This window comes from Salmo salar, chromosome 11, assembly GCF_965601325.2.
Source record: "Salmo salar chromosome 11, fSalSal1, whole genome shotgun sequence".
In the NCBI taxonomy this organism is placed as follows: Eukaryota; Metazoa; Chordata; class Actinopteri; order Salmoniformes; family Salmonidae; genus Salmo; species Salmo salar.
Genome location: NC_138301.1, coordinates 44,602,291 through 44,619,340, shown reverse-complemented (window position 1 = coordinate 44,619,340; position 17,050 = coordinate 44,602,291). Strand labels below are relative to the sequence as shown.

General features: G+C 42.0%; 1 protein-coding gene across 1 annotated transcript; it reads right to left on the bottom strand.

Moving 5' to 3' along the window:
* Positions 1 to 703: 703 nt before the first annotated feature.
* pamr1a (peptidase domain containing associated with muscle regeneration 1a) lies at positions 704 to 16,995 on the bottom strand. Its single transcript, XM_082957969.1, has 11 exons — positions 16,316 to 16,995; positions 12,865 to 13,044; positions 11,962 to 12,087; positions 9,498 to 9,612; positions 9,019 to 9,236; positions 7,444 to 7,644; positions 6,747 to 6,974; positions 6,140 to 6,206; positions 5,196 to 5,458; positions 4,460 to 4,776; positions 704 to 3,026 (listed from the first exon to the last, which is right to left on the bottom strand). The coding sequence occupies exons 1-11, from the start codon at positions 16,443 to 16,445 to the stop codon at positions 2,454 to 2,456; spliced, it is 2,418 nt and encodes an 805-aa protein (XP_082814095.1). The 5' UTR covers positions 16,446 to 16,995; the 3' UTR covers positions 704 to 2,453.
* Between the last annotated feature and the right edge of the window lie 55 nt (positions 16,996 to 17,050).

Below are 17,050 nucleotides of genomic sequence, written 5' to 3'. Positions count from 1 at the left end.
ACATACTGTACTGTACATAGGGATCGACAAACAGACAGACACAACAGAACAGTACAGTACATGCATACAACTATACATACACACATACGTTCAACAAAAAAGTATTTATTATTCCATTATTTAAATTATCCAAAATGAACAAAAATCTTGTATTTAACCGCGGATGAAACAAGGCTATGATATGGTTATGATATGATTATGATATGATGCTGATATTATTATTTTATGGTTATGATATGGTTATTTTATGTTTCTGATATAATTATGATATGACTATGATATGATTATGATATGGTTATGTTATGATTATGATATGGTTATTATATGGTTCTTTTATGGTTATGATATAATTATAATATCGGTTATTTTATCATGATTTTATGGTTATGATATAATAATGATATGGTTATTTTATGATTATGATATGATTAGGATATGGTTATGTGATGGTTATTATATGGTGATTTTATGGTTATGATATGGTTATTTTATGGTTATTATATAATGAGTTTATGGTTATGATATTATTTTATGGTTATGATATGGTGATTTTATGGTTATGATATTATTTTATGGTTATTATATGGTGAGTTTATGGTTATGATATGGTTATGATATGGTTATTAAATGGTGATTTTACGGTTATGATATTATTTTATGGTTATTATATGGTGATTTTATGGTTATGATATGGTTAGGATATGGTTATTATTTCGTGATTTTATGGTTATGATATTTTATGGTTATTATATGGTGAGTTTATGGTTATGATATGGTTATGATATGGTTATGATATGGTTATGGCATGGTTATGACATGTTATGTTATGGTTATTATATGGTGATTTTATGGCTATGATATGGTTAGGATATGGGCGTAATCGTTTTACTGGCCTTGCAAGTGATGCGTCTGACTTCTAAAATCCTCATAATTTCCTTGCAGGCCATGACATTCTCATTGGATGAGTAGTAAGTCAATATACATCATAGTAATCAGTGCTAAATATACACTGAACAAAAATATAAATGCAACATGCAACAGCTCACATCAGGAAATCAGTCAATTGAAATCAAATCATTAGGCCCTAATCTACAGAGTTCATGACTGGGAATACAGATATACATCTGTATATATGCATTTGCCTCATGCAGCGTGACACAGCTACTTCTCATAGAGTTGATCAGGCTGTTGGTTGTGGCCTGTGGAATGTTGTTCCACTCATCTTCAATGGCTGCGTGAAGTTATTGGCGGGAACTGGAACACATTGTCGTACACGTCGATCAAGAGCATCCCAAACTTGCTCAATGGGTGACATGTCTGGTGAGATTACATGCTATGGAAGAACTGGGACATTTTCAGCTTCCAGGAATTGTGTACAGATCTTTGCAACATGGGGCTGTGCATTATCATGCTGAAACATGAGGTGATGGCGGCGGATGAATGGCACGACAATGGGCCTCAGGATCTCGTCACGGTATATGTTGTGAATGTATTATAATGTTTTAAAAAATGTATAACTGCCTTAATTTTACTGGACCCCAGGAAGAGTAGCTGCTGTCTTGTTAGCATCTAATGGGGATCCATAATAAATACAAATACGGTATCTCTGTGTACTCAAATTGCCATCGATACAATGCAATTGTGTTCATTGTCCGTAGCTTATGCCTGCCCATACCATAACCCCACCGCCACCATGGGGCACTTTGTTCACAATGTTGACATCAGCAAACCGTTCACACGACATCATACACGTGGTCTGCGGTTGGGAGGCCGGTTGGACGTACTACCAAATTCTCTAAAACAACATCCTAGGCAGTTTATGGTAGAGAAATTAACATTAAATTATCTGGCAACAGCTATTGTGGACATTCCTGCAGTCAGCATGCCAATTGCACTCTCCCTCAAAACTTGAGACATTTGTGGCATTGTAACCAAACTGCACATTTTAAAGTTACCTTTTCTTGTCCCCAGCACAAGGTGCACCTGTGTAATGATCATGCTGTTTAATCAGCTTCTTGATATGCCACACCTGTCAGGTGGATGGATTATCTTGGCAAAGGAGAAATGCTCACTAACAGGGATATAAACACATTTGTGTACAAAATTTGAGAGAAATAAGCTTTTTGTGAATATGGAACATTTCTGGGATCTTTTATTTCAGCTCATGAAACATGGGACCAGCACTTTACATGTTGCGTTTATATTTTTGTTCAGTGTACATAATAGTAATTAGTGCTAAATATACATCATAGTAAATAGTGCCAGGGATGACTGTCCTCCCCACATCTCGTCTTAGGAAGTTTCCAATTGGCTCAGCCGAATACACTGCCAAGCACTTAGCCCTGTTATCTGTTTCAGGGAACTGGCAACAGTGAGTAAGTGAGTTGTTAGAAAATAACACAGACTGTCAATGATGGTGACAGAGTGGCTGAGACTGGAGTCAAATCAGAGATCTACTTCATGTTTTTCTGTATCCAGTCTTTGAAGTTGTTTATCCGGGTATGGACTGTGTAAAGCCCTGGGCCACAGTTCCATTTCTCATAACCAAAACTTTCTAAAGCCAGAAGCTCCCAGACAACACTATCATCCCCCTGTCCCTCCGAAGGACCCGATGATGGCTTAGTGGCAGGAGATGGTATGATTGTAATGCCTGCACTGACAGTGGGGCAAGGCTTGGTGGGATTGAGAGGGTGGCGCATTGCACACAGCATATTGTCAGTGATGGTGACAGGGGCCCCGCTCTGAGCAAACTGCCTCTCGCACTGAACGACATCCCCCAGCTCAACCACTCCAGTCTGGGCTGTCTCGGTGTCTAGGCTGGGTTTGGAACTGGACCTTGAGTCAGATGCAAGGAGCCAGCCTGTGGCATAGCCCTGTGTGGCTGTCACCTCCCCGCCTTGCATTTTGGGGAGACACACGGGCAGCACACGCTCACTGATCTTGGCCTTGTCCCGTAGCTTCAGAACGGCCAGGTCCGAGTCCAGTGTCACAGGATCAAAGCTGGGATGGACCAGTACAGAGGAAACCTGTTGGATCAGAGGAGACATGAGACAGATGGAGCAAAATGAATGCCGTGCGGAGAGTTAGAGCAGTGGCAGCTTGCTTGGCTCAGTCTAAACACATAAGTGTCCCAGCATGCAACTTGGCCAGACCTAAGCACAGCTTACTGACTTGCCATGTGCATTGAGATTTGGTCGGTGAGGTTGGCGACAATAGTCTTACAATCTGTTCTCCGGAGGGAAGTGTTTGTGCATAACGCAAGGAGGTCTAATTGTTTAGGACAAACCCCCAACCTTGGTTTCCTACATCTCCCATTGACATGACAATATATGATTTAAACCAGTGTGTCATATAGATGTATGATATTAATTTGATCACCCTGTTGTAGAAGAACAGTGCAGGAAATGTAAAACTTGTAGTGTATTTGAGGTTTAGAAAGGCTTCTGAAGTTTGAAATTTACACTTTGATACGACAGACTTGATTTCCCTTATGCAAAATACATCAACCCCAACAAACATGTCCATTAATTATAATCCATATAATAATTCTCATTTCCTGGTGCTGCAAGATTATTTTCCTGCTGTAGCAAACTGGCTCAAATTAAGATCCTACACCTGTAGGTGTTTCTCAGTTCAGGATTTGAAGTGACTATATTGCCCACATATTAACACCTTATGGGCCTACTTGAAGCTCCATTTACCTAATGATTTTACAATGCTGACAGAAATGTGTTTCAGTGAAATCTGATGATATCCAAATATTACAGCATTTGTTGGAAATGATGTGGAGGACACAGGATCTTTCAATGGTATTTTACAGTTATACCACAACACGTATTAGAGGAACAACAAGTTGGTTTATAATCTGATATGATATGGAAAATCAAGACAACTGGACTGCACCTTTAAAATGGGCCGATCATAAATCACCTTGGCATGTTTTGGTAGTCATTAAAGGAGCAATCTGCAGTTCCTTCATCCACTTATAAATGAATGATAAATACCCATTGATACCCATTCTTATACCCATTCTTTTAGAGTATAACTTAACAATGCCTCATGAATTTAGTTATATTGTCGTACCCCATCTGAACCCAACATTTAAGCTTCTTTTGTTCCAATGTTTGTAAACAACGTAAATGTAAACAAACACTGTATAGCCTCAAAATACAGTTACAACTATCATTTTGTATCATTATGGATGGTCAGTCCTTGCAATCCATAGCTCTGTCTATGAATTTGAGAGTGGTTACATTTCTCCAGCCACATTCCACAGCTTTTTACCAAAAACAGTGGTGGTGTGCCTACTTTGTTATTGTTTGAACTGCAGATTGCCCCTTTTAGACATTGTCAAGACAGTATTATAGCGGCTTCACAACTGTATTCACAGACTTCAAGAGAGACTTTTACCCCCTGTCTAGATACAGCATCCCCCTAGCTTAGCATCACTCACACCCACCTGCAGTTGTTTCAGTGTCCTCATCTGGCCCGGGCTGTGTATTCCCATCACCACTTTAATGTCGGCTGGATCTACCCACTGTGGCTTGCCCACTCCTGCCACCACCAGGCAGTGAGCTGCCAACAGCACACTGAGCTGGGTGACGAGTGCTCCACTGCACGCCAGCTGCCAGGGAGAGGAGGCATCCTCTGGTGCCCCCTGTAGGCCAGAGCCAGCACTGCGGATGCTGGGGGAGCGGAGGTAGATGGCTGCATGCCAGGGCCAGCCAATCTCAGTGAGGTTCTGAGGGCTGAAGGCTGCTGGGAGTTGACCACACACTGTTACAGAAAGAGAGAGGAGTAGGTGTCAGAGATGGGAGAGGAAATAGGTTGTTTCTGACCATGTTTCTAACTACCATGTACACCTGTGGAGGCAGGTAGCCTAGCAGTTAGGAGTGTTCGGTCAGTAATCGAAAGGTCGCTGGTTCGAATCCCCGAGCCAACTAGGTCAAAAATCAGCCAAATGTGCCCTTGAGCAAAGCACTTAACCGGAGCATCTGCTGACTGACGTAAATGCATTAGGGACACTTGTACAGTGATCTGAAATGTTTAATTAATGTGTACTGAATTGTATAAATGGATCAAATAAAGTGGGACCATATTCGTAAAACCAAATCTGTTCATTCCCTCAAGACATTGGCTGTTTGAGTACATCTCCCTTTCTTTGCATCTTTTCTTTAAGTCAGCGCTGCCCTCACCTGGCGAGCAGGAGACATGACTCCCGCTCCACCTGCCAGTCTTCAGACAGGTGCGCCGGGGGCTACCATAGTGTTGGTAGAGAGAGGAGGCACACTCATACTCTATGCTAGTGTACAGGTGGTGGAAACCACGGGGTAACTCCCCAAGGATAGGGTCTTGGGTGCTGGAGAGGTTCCCTGAGGAGGGTGGGTCCATGCCAGGGGGGAGACTGTCATAGACCTTATGCCTGGATGAGGTGTGAAGCCTGTGGACTGGACTTCTCCTGTAGTAGGGGACAGAGAAGGTGTCTGTGTACAAGGAGAATACACTTAACAATGGACATGTTTAAAAGAGATGTAGAATAAATGTTTACTGGGAAGTTATTGTCTGTAAAACACGTGTCAAACTCGTTCCGAGGAGGGCAGAGTGTCTGTGGGTTTTCGCTCCACCCTTGTACTTGATTGATGAATTAAGGTCACTAATTAATAAGGAACTCCCCTCACCAGGTTGTCTAGGTCTTAATTGAAAGGAAAAAAACAAAAACCTGTAGACATTTGGCCCTCTGTGGAATGAGTTTGACACCACTGCTGTAAAATAAAACCTAATCCACTCAAAAACCAGAAGCAGTGTAGAAATTCAATCAATGTGTCGGTTTTGTACAGATTGACATACAAACAGTCAGAATGAGACGTATAGTAGTGTTAGTACGGCTCATACCTGGATGTACGGCTCATACCTGGATGTACGGCTCATACCTGGATGTACGGCTCATACCTGGATGTACGGCTCATACCTGGATGTACGGTTCATACCTGGATGTACGGCTCATACCTGGATGTACGGCTCATACCTGGATGTACGGCTCATACCTGGATGTACGGCTCATACCTGGATGTACGGCTCATACCTGGATGTACGGGTCATACATGGATGTACGCCTCATACCTGGATGTACAAGTCATACCTGGATGGGGCCTTTGGCTTCACAACCTTGTGTCTCACCAGCTCAGATACCTTAGGCTCTCGACAGGCTGTGGACACAGAGAAACAGCCCTTAACCACGTAATCAACAGTATTGTCCAGTAACTTAAACAATAGCACTAAAGCACTGTACAGTCTGATGTTATTTAAGCAATAAGGCCCAAGGGGGTGTGATATATCGCCAATATACCATGCCTAAGGGCTGTTCTTATGCACAACGCAACGCAGAGTACCTGGACACAGCCCTTAGCCGTAATATTTTGGCTACATAACACAAACCTCGAGGTGCCTTATTGCTATTATAAACTGGTTACCAACGTAATTAGAGCAGTAAAAATGTATGTTTTGTTACACGGTCTGACACGGTCTGATATACCACGGCTTTCAGACAATCAGCATTCAGGGCTGTAACCACGGCTTTCAGACAATCAGCATTCAGGGCTGTAACCACGGCTGTCTGCCAATCAGCATTCAGGGCTCGAACCACGGCTGTCTGCCAAGCAGCATTTAGGGCTGGAACAAGTCAGTTTATAAATGTGGATAAACATGTGCAGGTGTTTTATCTAAATGGCTGTTTTCTGTCAGCATACCTCTCACACACAGTGGTTGCCGGCCACTCCACGAGCCATCTGGGAGACAGGTGCTCCGGGAGCCTCCACTCAGGATGTAGGAGGTGTTACAGAAGTAGTCGACTGTGTCAGGACCTCCTCCAGAGCCCCGGACCAGCTGGAGGTAGCCATGGTGCAGCCTGGCTGGAGGAGGACACACCCCGAGCCCTCTGACTGGGTCTGCACCCCTCTGACTGGGTCTAATGGGCTCTGAGAGACACGAAGAGATGGAGGAGAGTCATGTATTAAGAAATGGACTGGTCATTCAATGGTCTACCATGACTATGTTGTGTATGCTCATTCCTTGTGTACTCTCTTCTTGTTTTCCTTGTGTACTCTCTTGTTTTCCTTGTGTACTCTCTTGTTTTCCTTGTGTACTCTCTTCTTGTTTTCCTTGTGTACTCTCTTCTTGTTTTCCTTGTGCACTCTCTTCTTGTTTTCCTTGTGTACTCTCTTCTTGTTTTCCTTGTGTACTCTCTTCTTGTTTTCCTTGTGTACTCTCTTCTTGTTTTCCTTGTGTACTCTCTTCTTGTTTTCCTTGTGTAGTTTATTTTACTGACACGTGAGGCATCATCTAATGTAATGTACCTGTTCCATCAGTACTCAGGTCTGCAACATTCCTGTCTGTGGAGGGGATCAATAAAGATTATCCATTCATTTACATGATCTTTAACTTTACCTTTATCTACCTTCCCACAGATGGGCACCATGCCACTCCAGGTGCCGTTGGGCAGGCAGGTCCTCTGGGGGGTGCCAGTCAGTGTGTAGGGTGGGTGGCACAGGTACTGAACAGCCAGGAGCTCATCCTCCAGGCCGTACACAGAGAGGAGCTCCCCGTTCACGGGCCTCGCTGGCAACACACACACCTGACTCCTAGCAACTGGAAGGCAGAGAGAGAGACAGAGAGAGACTAAGTGTTGTCTGTGTAGAAATATTATATCAACCATCCCCAGCTTGGTCTGGACTCCTGAAATGACCCGTAGCCTTTTCCTGCAGTCAGTGACCAATAGCGTCCCCTTTGGCCTCATGGGTGGAATGTTATATTTTTAATAAAGATTTACAAAAAATGTAACTGATGAAAATCTGGTGTTTCTATGTCAAACAGTTTTGTTATATGTCAGTGTCCTGTGCATATAAAGTGTAATATTGTGATGCAAACTCAAAATGTAATACATTTCAACTCTATATCTGACATTGTACAGGTGTCTTCTTTTTTTAAGCCCATAACCATGTGTGTGAGGTGTATACTTTTGTTTCAATGTAGATTTGTTTAAGACTACCAAGAAACACTCTGTGTGACCCTGATATAACCCAGTGCAGTGAAAAGTTCTGTATGACCCTAATATAACTCACTGCAGTAAAAAGTTCTGTATGACCCTGATATAACCCACTGCAGTAAAAAGTTCTGTATGACCCTGATATAACCCACTGCAGTAAAAAGTTATGTATGACCCTGATATAACCCAGTGCAGTGAAAAGTTCTGTATGACCCTGATATAACCCACTGCAGTAAAAAGTTCTGTATGACCCTGATATAACCCAGTGCAGTAAAATGTTCTGTATGACCCTGATATAACCCAGTGCAGTGAAAAGTTCTGTATGACCCTGATATAACCCACTGCAGTAAAAAGTTCTGTATGACCCTGATATAACCCACTGCAGTAAAAAGTTCTGTATGACCCTGATATAACCCACTGCAGTAAAAAGTTCTGTATGACCCTGATATAACCCACTGCAGTAAAAAGTTCTGTATGACCCTGATATAACCCACTGCAGTAAAAAGTTCTGTATGACCCTGATATAACCCACTGCAGTAAAACGTTCTGTATGACCCTGATATAACCCAGTGCAGTAAAAAGTTCTGTATGACCCTGATATAACCCACTGCAGTAAAAAGTTCTGTATGACCCTGATATAACCCACTGCAGTAAAAAGTTCTAGATGACCCTGATATAACCCACTGCAGTGAAATGTTTTCCTCCCAGGAAGCAGTAGAGCTAGGTTTTATAATACCTGAATGAAATGAATAACTCACTTTGTTTGGGGAGGAAATTAGGTTATGGGTACCAGACGGATCACTAACCATTCTCACACAGTTGACCTGTGTAGCCTGCCAGACATGCACAGCGAAAAGACTGTACTGGATAGATTGAAATAATTGAAATAATCTTGGCCAAAATATAACCATATAAGGACATGCAACATCTATGCTAAAGTCTTGTTCATAATGGCAATAAAACCTGCCTGTAGCTACCTGAGATCTGCTGAAAAGCGGCAAAGAAGCCATCAAAGTTGTTGTAGCCGTCTGAGACAAACAGGACGTGCAGCTTGCTTCCAGAGGTTCTGATTGGTGGAGGCAGCTCATTCCCACAAAACCGGCCAATGACGGGGGAGCTCAGGCTGTCACCATCCCGCAGCTCCACGTAGTCATAGTGACAGTTGTGGTCAGGCTCTAGACTAAGCATGGAGAACCTGGGCAGATCCAAACAAGGTCTTTGTTATCATCATGTTTGGCTGTCAAGTAGGATAAGATATCAATCTATATAGCGTCCATATTAGGACAGCCTCTTACTACCGTTTTGAATCAATTTTTTTTATTACGGATCCTTGAAAAGCTGCGACTGGATTGTGACAGACAACTTCCTCATAGAATACAATTCAACTTCATGAAAGCCAATGAGAGATTCAATGAATTTGACAGTATAGTGCAGTATAATCAATTCAGGGACCCACCTGAGCTCCACGTTCTCCCCTCTCTCTACCTGCACCCTCCACTCACAGTGTGCATTGATGGGGTAACTCTCCAGCATGATGTGGCCCTGGGCTCTACGAATCACCCCTCCACATGCTAGGGACAAGAACACATACTCTGAGATCCCATAATGCAACACAAAATGACTATAGATTAGAACATAGATGTTTGCAGCAAGTAAATGTGTAATGAACAGTGTTGGGGAAGCTCCTCTGAAAATATAGTTTACAAGCTACCAATTACATCACATTGGCAGAAGTTAAGCTACACTAAAGTTATAAACATTGCTTACCTAACTGAAGTTACTTTGTGATTCATCATATATAAATATGAAATGTCATAGAATACAAATTGCAAGAACAGATCACTCTGTAGTCAGGTGATTACATAGTGGGTAATTTAGCCTATTAAACATACAAACTATGTTTCAAGTGAGAATTAGACAGGTCTGATGAATTAGACAGGTCTGATGAATTAGACAGGTCTGATGAATTAGACAGGTATGAGGAATTAGACAGGTCTGAGGAATTAGACAGGTATGAGGAATTAGACAGGTATGATGAATTAGACAGGTCTGATGCCGAAAAAGTAAGGAAATTATTGCCTACTTCACACATTTTGTTTTAGCAAAACAAGTAGTGTGTATTTCCAGTAGTTAGCTACACCACTATATGACTAAAAAGTAGTGTGTAGTTCCAATAGTTAGATACACCACTATATGGTTAAAAAGTAGTGTGTAGTTCCAGTAGTTAGCTACACCACTATATGACAAAAAGTAGTGTGTAGTTCCAGTAGTTAGCTACACCACTATATGACAAAAAGTAGTGTGTAGTTCCAGTAGTTACCTACACCACTATATGGCTAAAAAGTAGTGTGTAGTCCCAGTAGTTAAATACACCACTATATGACTAAAAAGTCGTGTATAGTTCCAGTAGTTAGATACACCACTATATGGTTAAAAAGTAGTGTGTAGTTCCAGTAGTTAGATACACCACTATATGGCTAAAAAGTAGTGTGTAGTCCCAGTAGTTAAATACACCACTATATGACTAAAAAGTAGTGTGTAGTTCCAGTAGTTAGATACACCACTATATGGTTAAAAAGTAGTGTGTAGTTCCAGTAGTTAGATACACCACTATATGACTAAAAAGTAGTGTGTCGTTACAGTAGTTAGCTACACCACTATATGGCTAAAAAGTAGTGTGTAGTCCCAGTAGTTAGATACACTGTCACAGTGTCTTCTGATCCCTCCTGTCTCAGCCTCCAGTATTTATGCTGCAGTAGTTTATGTGTCGGGGGGCTAGGGTCAGTCTGTTACATCTGGAGTATTTATCTTGTCTTATCCGGTGTCCTGTGTGAATTTAAATATGCTCTCTCTAATTCTCTCTTTCTCTCTTTCTGTCTTTCTCTCGGAGGACCTGAGCCCTAGGACCATGCCTCAGGACTACCTGGTATGATGACTCCTTGCTGTCCCCAGTCCACCTGGCCGTGCTGCTGCTCCAGTTTCAACTGTTCTGCCTGCGGCTATGGAACCCTGACCTGTTCACCGGACGTGCTTGTTGCACCCTCGACAACTACTATGATTATTATTATTTGACCATGCTGGTCATTTATGAACATTTTAACATCTTGACCATGTTCTGTTATAATATCCACCCTGCACAGCCAGAAGAGGACTGGCCACCCCTCATAGCCTGGTTCCTCTCTAGGTTTCTTCCTAAGTTTTTGGCCTTTCTAGGGAGTTTTTCCTAGGGAGTTTTTCCTAGCCACCGTGCTTCTTTCACATGCATTGCTTGCTGTTTGGGGTTTTAGGCTGGGTTTCTGTACAGCACTTTGAGATATCAGCTGATGTACGAAGGGCTATATAAATACATTTGATTTGATTTGATTTGATTTGATACACCACTATATGACTAAAAAGTAGTGTGTAGTTCCAGTAGTTAGATACATCCCTATATGGCTAAAAAGTAGTGTGTAGTTCCAGTAGTTAGATACATCACTATATGGCTAAAAGTAGTGTGTAGTTCCAGTAGTTACCTACACCACTATATGGTTATAAAGTAGTGTGTAGTTCCAGTAGTTAGCTACACCACTATATGGTTAAAAAGTAGTGTGTAGTTCCAGTAGTTAGCTACACCACTAACATTATATGGCTAAAAAGTAGTGTGTAGTTCCAGTAGTTAGCTACACCACTAACATTATATGGCTAAAAAGTAGTGTGTAGTTCCAGTAGTTAGCTACACCACTATATGGTTAAAAAGTAGTGTGTAGTTCCAGTAGTTAGCTACACCACTAACATTATATAGCTAAAAAGTAATTAACTACTAAAACGGTACCAACATTTCAATGTAGTTCACTACTCCCCAACACTGGCAATGAAACAAGTGAGAAACTCCCAAGGACTGTAATTTACAAAATGCTCTACCCCTGAAACAGCTGACTCACTCTTGCAGTCTCCACCTGCCCAGCCCTGACGACAGTCCGTACAGAATCTCCCTCGGATGAAGAAATCATCCTTGGCCTCCCACGTCCCATTGTGACAGGTTTTACAGTTCTCAAACAGACTGCAGCCTGAGGGAACAGGAGAAACAGGAGAGTCAGGGGATCAGATCAGTGTTCTGCAAGCAGCTAAATGGCATGCAATTTCAACCAATGTTTTATCACTTTCAATGTTTTGGTTAATTAAACGTTTATAAATCTGTAAGAAAAAGTGAATAAACTACTAAATCCTTGTATGTACATCTTAACGTAAAGCATTATCAACATGTGAAGAATACGAAGAAAAATGTCAGTGTACAAACAGTTATATTGGGTAAGAAAGCTGGAAGGGAGTAACAGGGAAGCAGTAGAGGCACAGATTAAAAGAAGGAGACAGACGTCTCACAGGATGTAGAAATATGAAGCGTCCGTTTAGAGCTGCTTCTCACCACCAAATTTGGTGATGAGAGGAAATCCAGGGGCGTAAAGCGGGAGAAAATAGAGCTAAATGAAACTTGGTGTCAATACAGTTCTCTTCACAAATTACAATCTGTTATGAACAGAGTGGACTAAGTTTTGTATACTTGACCCTTTACCAAAGTTCCAAAAAATTGTTTTGTTTACAAGGAATGCAACGGCGAATTGAATTATTGCACATGAACACTTCACAAAGAAGGTGTTACCTAGCGGAAATATGCAAATATATGCTAAAACATGACAATAGGATCTCGCTAGGTCGTGCTTGGTTCTGCCCACCTCCATGCCTGTTCTGCCCAATATGCTTAATTTGCTCCCACTGGAAACGACAACAATGAGATATCTTGGGGTTAGTTACCAGTATCTTTGGTAGAGGTCTGACAGGTTGTTTACCAGGGTGGATGATGCAGGGGTCACACTGGTCCAGTTGGTTGCGGCAGCAGGGGACGGAGTAGCCCACCCGTGCCCCCTGGGAAGGACATCTACACTGGATCAGCTGGTACTCACAACAGTCCCTACACATGTGGTTCCACTCTGAGCTGGGACACTTGTCATCCACCACACCTCTGGAATCTAAAATCAATCAATCAGTCAATCAAATGTATTTCCTAAAGCCCATTTTAGCGTGGCAAGTAGCCTAACGGTTAGAGCGTTGGGTCAGTAACCGAAAGGTCGCTAGATTGAATCCCAGAGCCCGGCAAGTTGAAGAATGTGCCCTTGAGCAAGGCATTGAACCCTAATTGCTCCAGGGTCGCTGTTGACAATGGCTGACCCTGGTTGTGACCCCATTCCCTGAGGGTGTCTCAGGGAGAGTTGGGATATGCAAAAAGAAACACATTTCCAATTCACACATGTATTAATACATACCTGTACAACACATGATACCCAGCCTAAACTCAAAAGAACAAGCAATGCTGTATCAAGGGAGTTTCACATAAAGAGACTGGCATGTTGTGAATCAAGGTATCCTAGTGGTTAGAGCACTTGACTTGTAACCGAAAGGTTGCAAGATCGAATCCCTGAGCTGACACGGTAAAAATCTTTCGTTCTGCCCCTGAACAAGGCAGTTAACCCACCGTTCCTAGGCCGTCATTGTAAATAAGAATTTGTTCTTAACTGACTTGCCTAGCTAAATAAAGGTAAAGTTAAAAAAAAGAAAACGTGGCATTCATTTGTCTATGATTACTGCTTTTGTAAAATAACATGCTCTGTAGTCTACATGAATGCACATTTGGATTCATGACATATACTTTCCAAAATAATATTTAGCTACAGTTTGATCGCAACACCTCAACTGTAAATACATTTTAATGTTTCCTCTCTGTACTGGAAGAGTGTTTTTGGGGGATAAAGTTATTTGTATAAAGTTTACTTTTGCTATCTCAGAGATCTGGTTATCACGTTTGTTTGACTAGGGCTCTAGCGCTGAGTTTAACCTGTCAGACCAATTCTAATATTTTATTTTCACTAATTGGTCTTTTGACCAATCAGATCAGCTCTTTTTGCCAATGATTGGGCAAAATATCAGAATTGTGCTGCCTGTGTAAACGCAGCCATAGCTAAATTATAAACTAGGTACAGTAGTTTGGGTCCTGGATGCTGATTCGCTGAAACAACATTCTAGCAGTGTGTATATCAGACAATATGCCACGGGTATGATGCAAAACTAATTTACAGTCATATTTATGTTGGTAAACAGTTTATAATGGCAATATGGCACCTCAGGGGTTTGTTGTATATAGCCAATATATCACTGCTAAGGGCTATGTCCTAAGAACAGACTTTAGGCGTGGTATATTGGCCAATATATAACACCTCCTCGGGCATTATTGCTTAAGTATAACATGTGTACACTGGAAGAGGGTTTAGGGTAGCAATCCTCTGTGAGACTATAATTGGTTAGATACCTCTCATCAACTTCCAGGTGCCTTCTGGCAAGTTCTATGTGAGAAACAAGAAAAAGAACCAATGTGATTCTATGCTGTGATTCTACAGTTCTCTGGTGACTAACTCTGCTGAGTGGGTTAATCCTATTGGAACAGGGGTAATGTGCTTGAATCGTAAAGTCATGGTTCACAGTTCACATCGTGCTCCCCCAGGGGTCATTACAATAGCAAGTAACCCCCCAAACCCTATCTGACCCTATCTCGTGATGGTGCCAAAGACATGTCTTTAACCCTCTACAGACTAAACCCTGTCTAATCTGGGGTTCTACTATCTATATGGAATTGTTTTAAGGTCATACCAAGGATCATTTATCTATTTGATTTGACATTTTAAGACCCCTTGAAGTATAAATACAATATAAAAAAAAATAGTTGATGAAAAAATGTATTTGGCCTTACTGCTCATACAAACACATTGAATAACAGATTCACTACATTGAACAACAGATAGTCCCCAAAAAAGCTAAAGGAAGTTTGTTCTGAAGTGTCTGTCCTATATTATATCTGAGAGAAACGTTTGTTGTTGTTTTTTTATTTTATCACTAAGTCTCCATATACACTTCCATTCATTTTTTAACTGTTACCGGGGACCTTCAGGCACGTCTTGTGAGGCCTGTGAGCGTCCTAGAGCATAACAACCCCATGTACGTGTTCATGAGAGTCTCACATCATAGTAGTGTGTAGACCAAAATGTTTTGGACGCTACAGACAGAAGTCGACAGATCGGCTGTACCGACTTCAGACAAGTTCTAATATGTTTGTGGGGGTTGTAGAGCAAAATGGAGAACACCACCGTGTTCGTTAGAGTCTCATCTTTCCATAGAGGGGTCAGGCCAAACTGTTCGGATGCTACAGATGATTTTGTGAGAAGACCAATTTTGGGGATGTCTCATGGTCTGACAAACATCACTCTAGCTCTGTCACCTTTCACCGCAGATTCAGAAGTGCAACATCGGCGGATTGACATATATCTAGGTGAACAGATATCTCTAGTTTAAACTGACGTCTTTTTACAGGGATTATTTTATTATGCCAATTCAATTTCTAGGGGTGTAACGGGTGTCTTCTGTAAAAATGGACCAAGGCGCAGCAGGTATGTGAATACTCATCTTTAATTAAAATAAAGGAGTAGAGCATCCACTTAATAATTCAAACAATATATAAGACAGGAACAGTTTTGCAGGCACACAACACGCAGTGCAAAAACAACTACCCACAAAACCAAGTGACAAACATACTCCTACATATATGACTCCCAATCAGGAACAACGATCCCCAGCTGTTCCTGATCAGGAGTCACAAGACCAACACAGAACAATCACACACACAAGACTGCCACGTCCTGACCCCAAAACTACAACAACAGCTCCATCTGCTGGTCAGGACGTGACAAGGGGGTTTAATAGAGTTCTACAGTCATACATATTCTCATTACAGTCTGGTCAAAATGAGTGTGGCAATACACAGAAAATGTCCCCAGCTTTCTAACAGCAGAGAACTTAGAATCCAGACTTGACTAGGTAAGTGACTAGAGAAGTTAAAACCCAGACTTGACTAGGTAAGTGACTAGAGAAGTTAAAACCCAGACATGACTAGGTAAGTGACTAGAGAAGTTAAAACCCAGACATGACTAGGTATGTGACTAGAGAAGTTAAAACCCAGACTTGACTAGGTAAGTGACTAGAGAAGTTAAAACCCAGACATGATTAGGTATGCCCATATGACTCAGAGAGGAATAAATTACTCAGCAACTGCAAAAGAAAAACTAACAATGGAAGTTGTGTGAACACTTCAGAATAGGGAGGCTAATACAAGTTACAGCAGGCTTTGCAGAGTCATACATCTGAATGAAACGTGTTATCCTCAGTATATGATGAAATCATCGCTCCAGCTCTTACCGTGGGGCCAGGCAGTTGCATGGAGGCAGAGTAGAATGACATGGAGAAGAGGCAGGAGGTGTCTGGGTTGCAGATGAGGGGGCATTGTCGTCCTCCCAGTGGGCAGCGTCCTCTGGCACACCAGAATCATAGAGCTAGGAACCAGAACACACGTCACTGAGGAGTGACAGGAGTCCAGAATCTAAAGTGTTCCTGTTCAGAACGCTCCACATCAATCCCACTATCCTCTCTTTCTCTGGGCTCTAGATGCAAAGCAGCTGTTGAGGAGAACACTCACTCACCACACTAAAAGAGAGATTTAACCCTTTATTTTCACCAGGAGTCACACTGGCATTCTGCACTCTCTCTCGCTCTCTCTCTCTCTGTAATGATGGACAAGCATCCATGCATACTCACCATGCATCAGAACTATCCAGCTTCTGTTTTTACAGACGTGCCATGTGGAGTTCTGGAACTCCTAAGGAAAAGGGGAGTGGCTGCATGTTGGCATGTCGAGAGTGTTGCAGGGAAAAACACTGTCACTTTTAATGGAGAAAACAGAGATGGCGAGTTGATGATACTCCAGGGAAAGATGTTTTCCGTCTGTGTTTGTATGGCGGGGGAATTCAGGGAAGCCTGAATCAGGACGTCATTCTACTGGAACCCCCTCAGGCTCTGGCCTGCGAGATCCGCGGGGAGGCCATGCCAACAAACAGCGATAAGCAGAAATAATGTCCTTCCTGTTTATAGAGTTGT

Excerpts from the sequence above, each read along its gene's own strand:
- pamr1a (XM_082957969.1), bottom strand. The coding sequence starts at position 16,445 with ATGATTCTGGTGTGCCAGAGGACGCTGCCCACTGGGAGGACGACAATG. Across the intron at positions 13,045-16,315 it reads TGCAACTGCCTGGCCCCACG|ATTCCAGAGGTGTGGTGGAT; the intron begins GTAAGAGCTGGA and ends GATTGATTTTAG. Across the intron at positions 4,777-5,195 it reads TCATGTCTCCTGCTCGCCAG|TGTGTGGTCAACTCCCAGCA; the intron begins GTGAGGGCAGCG and ends TTTCTGTAACAG.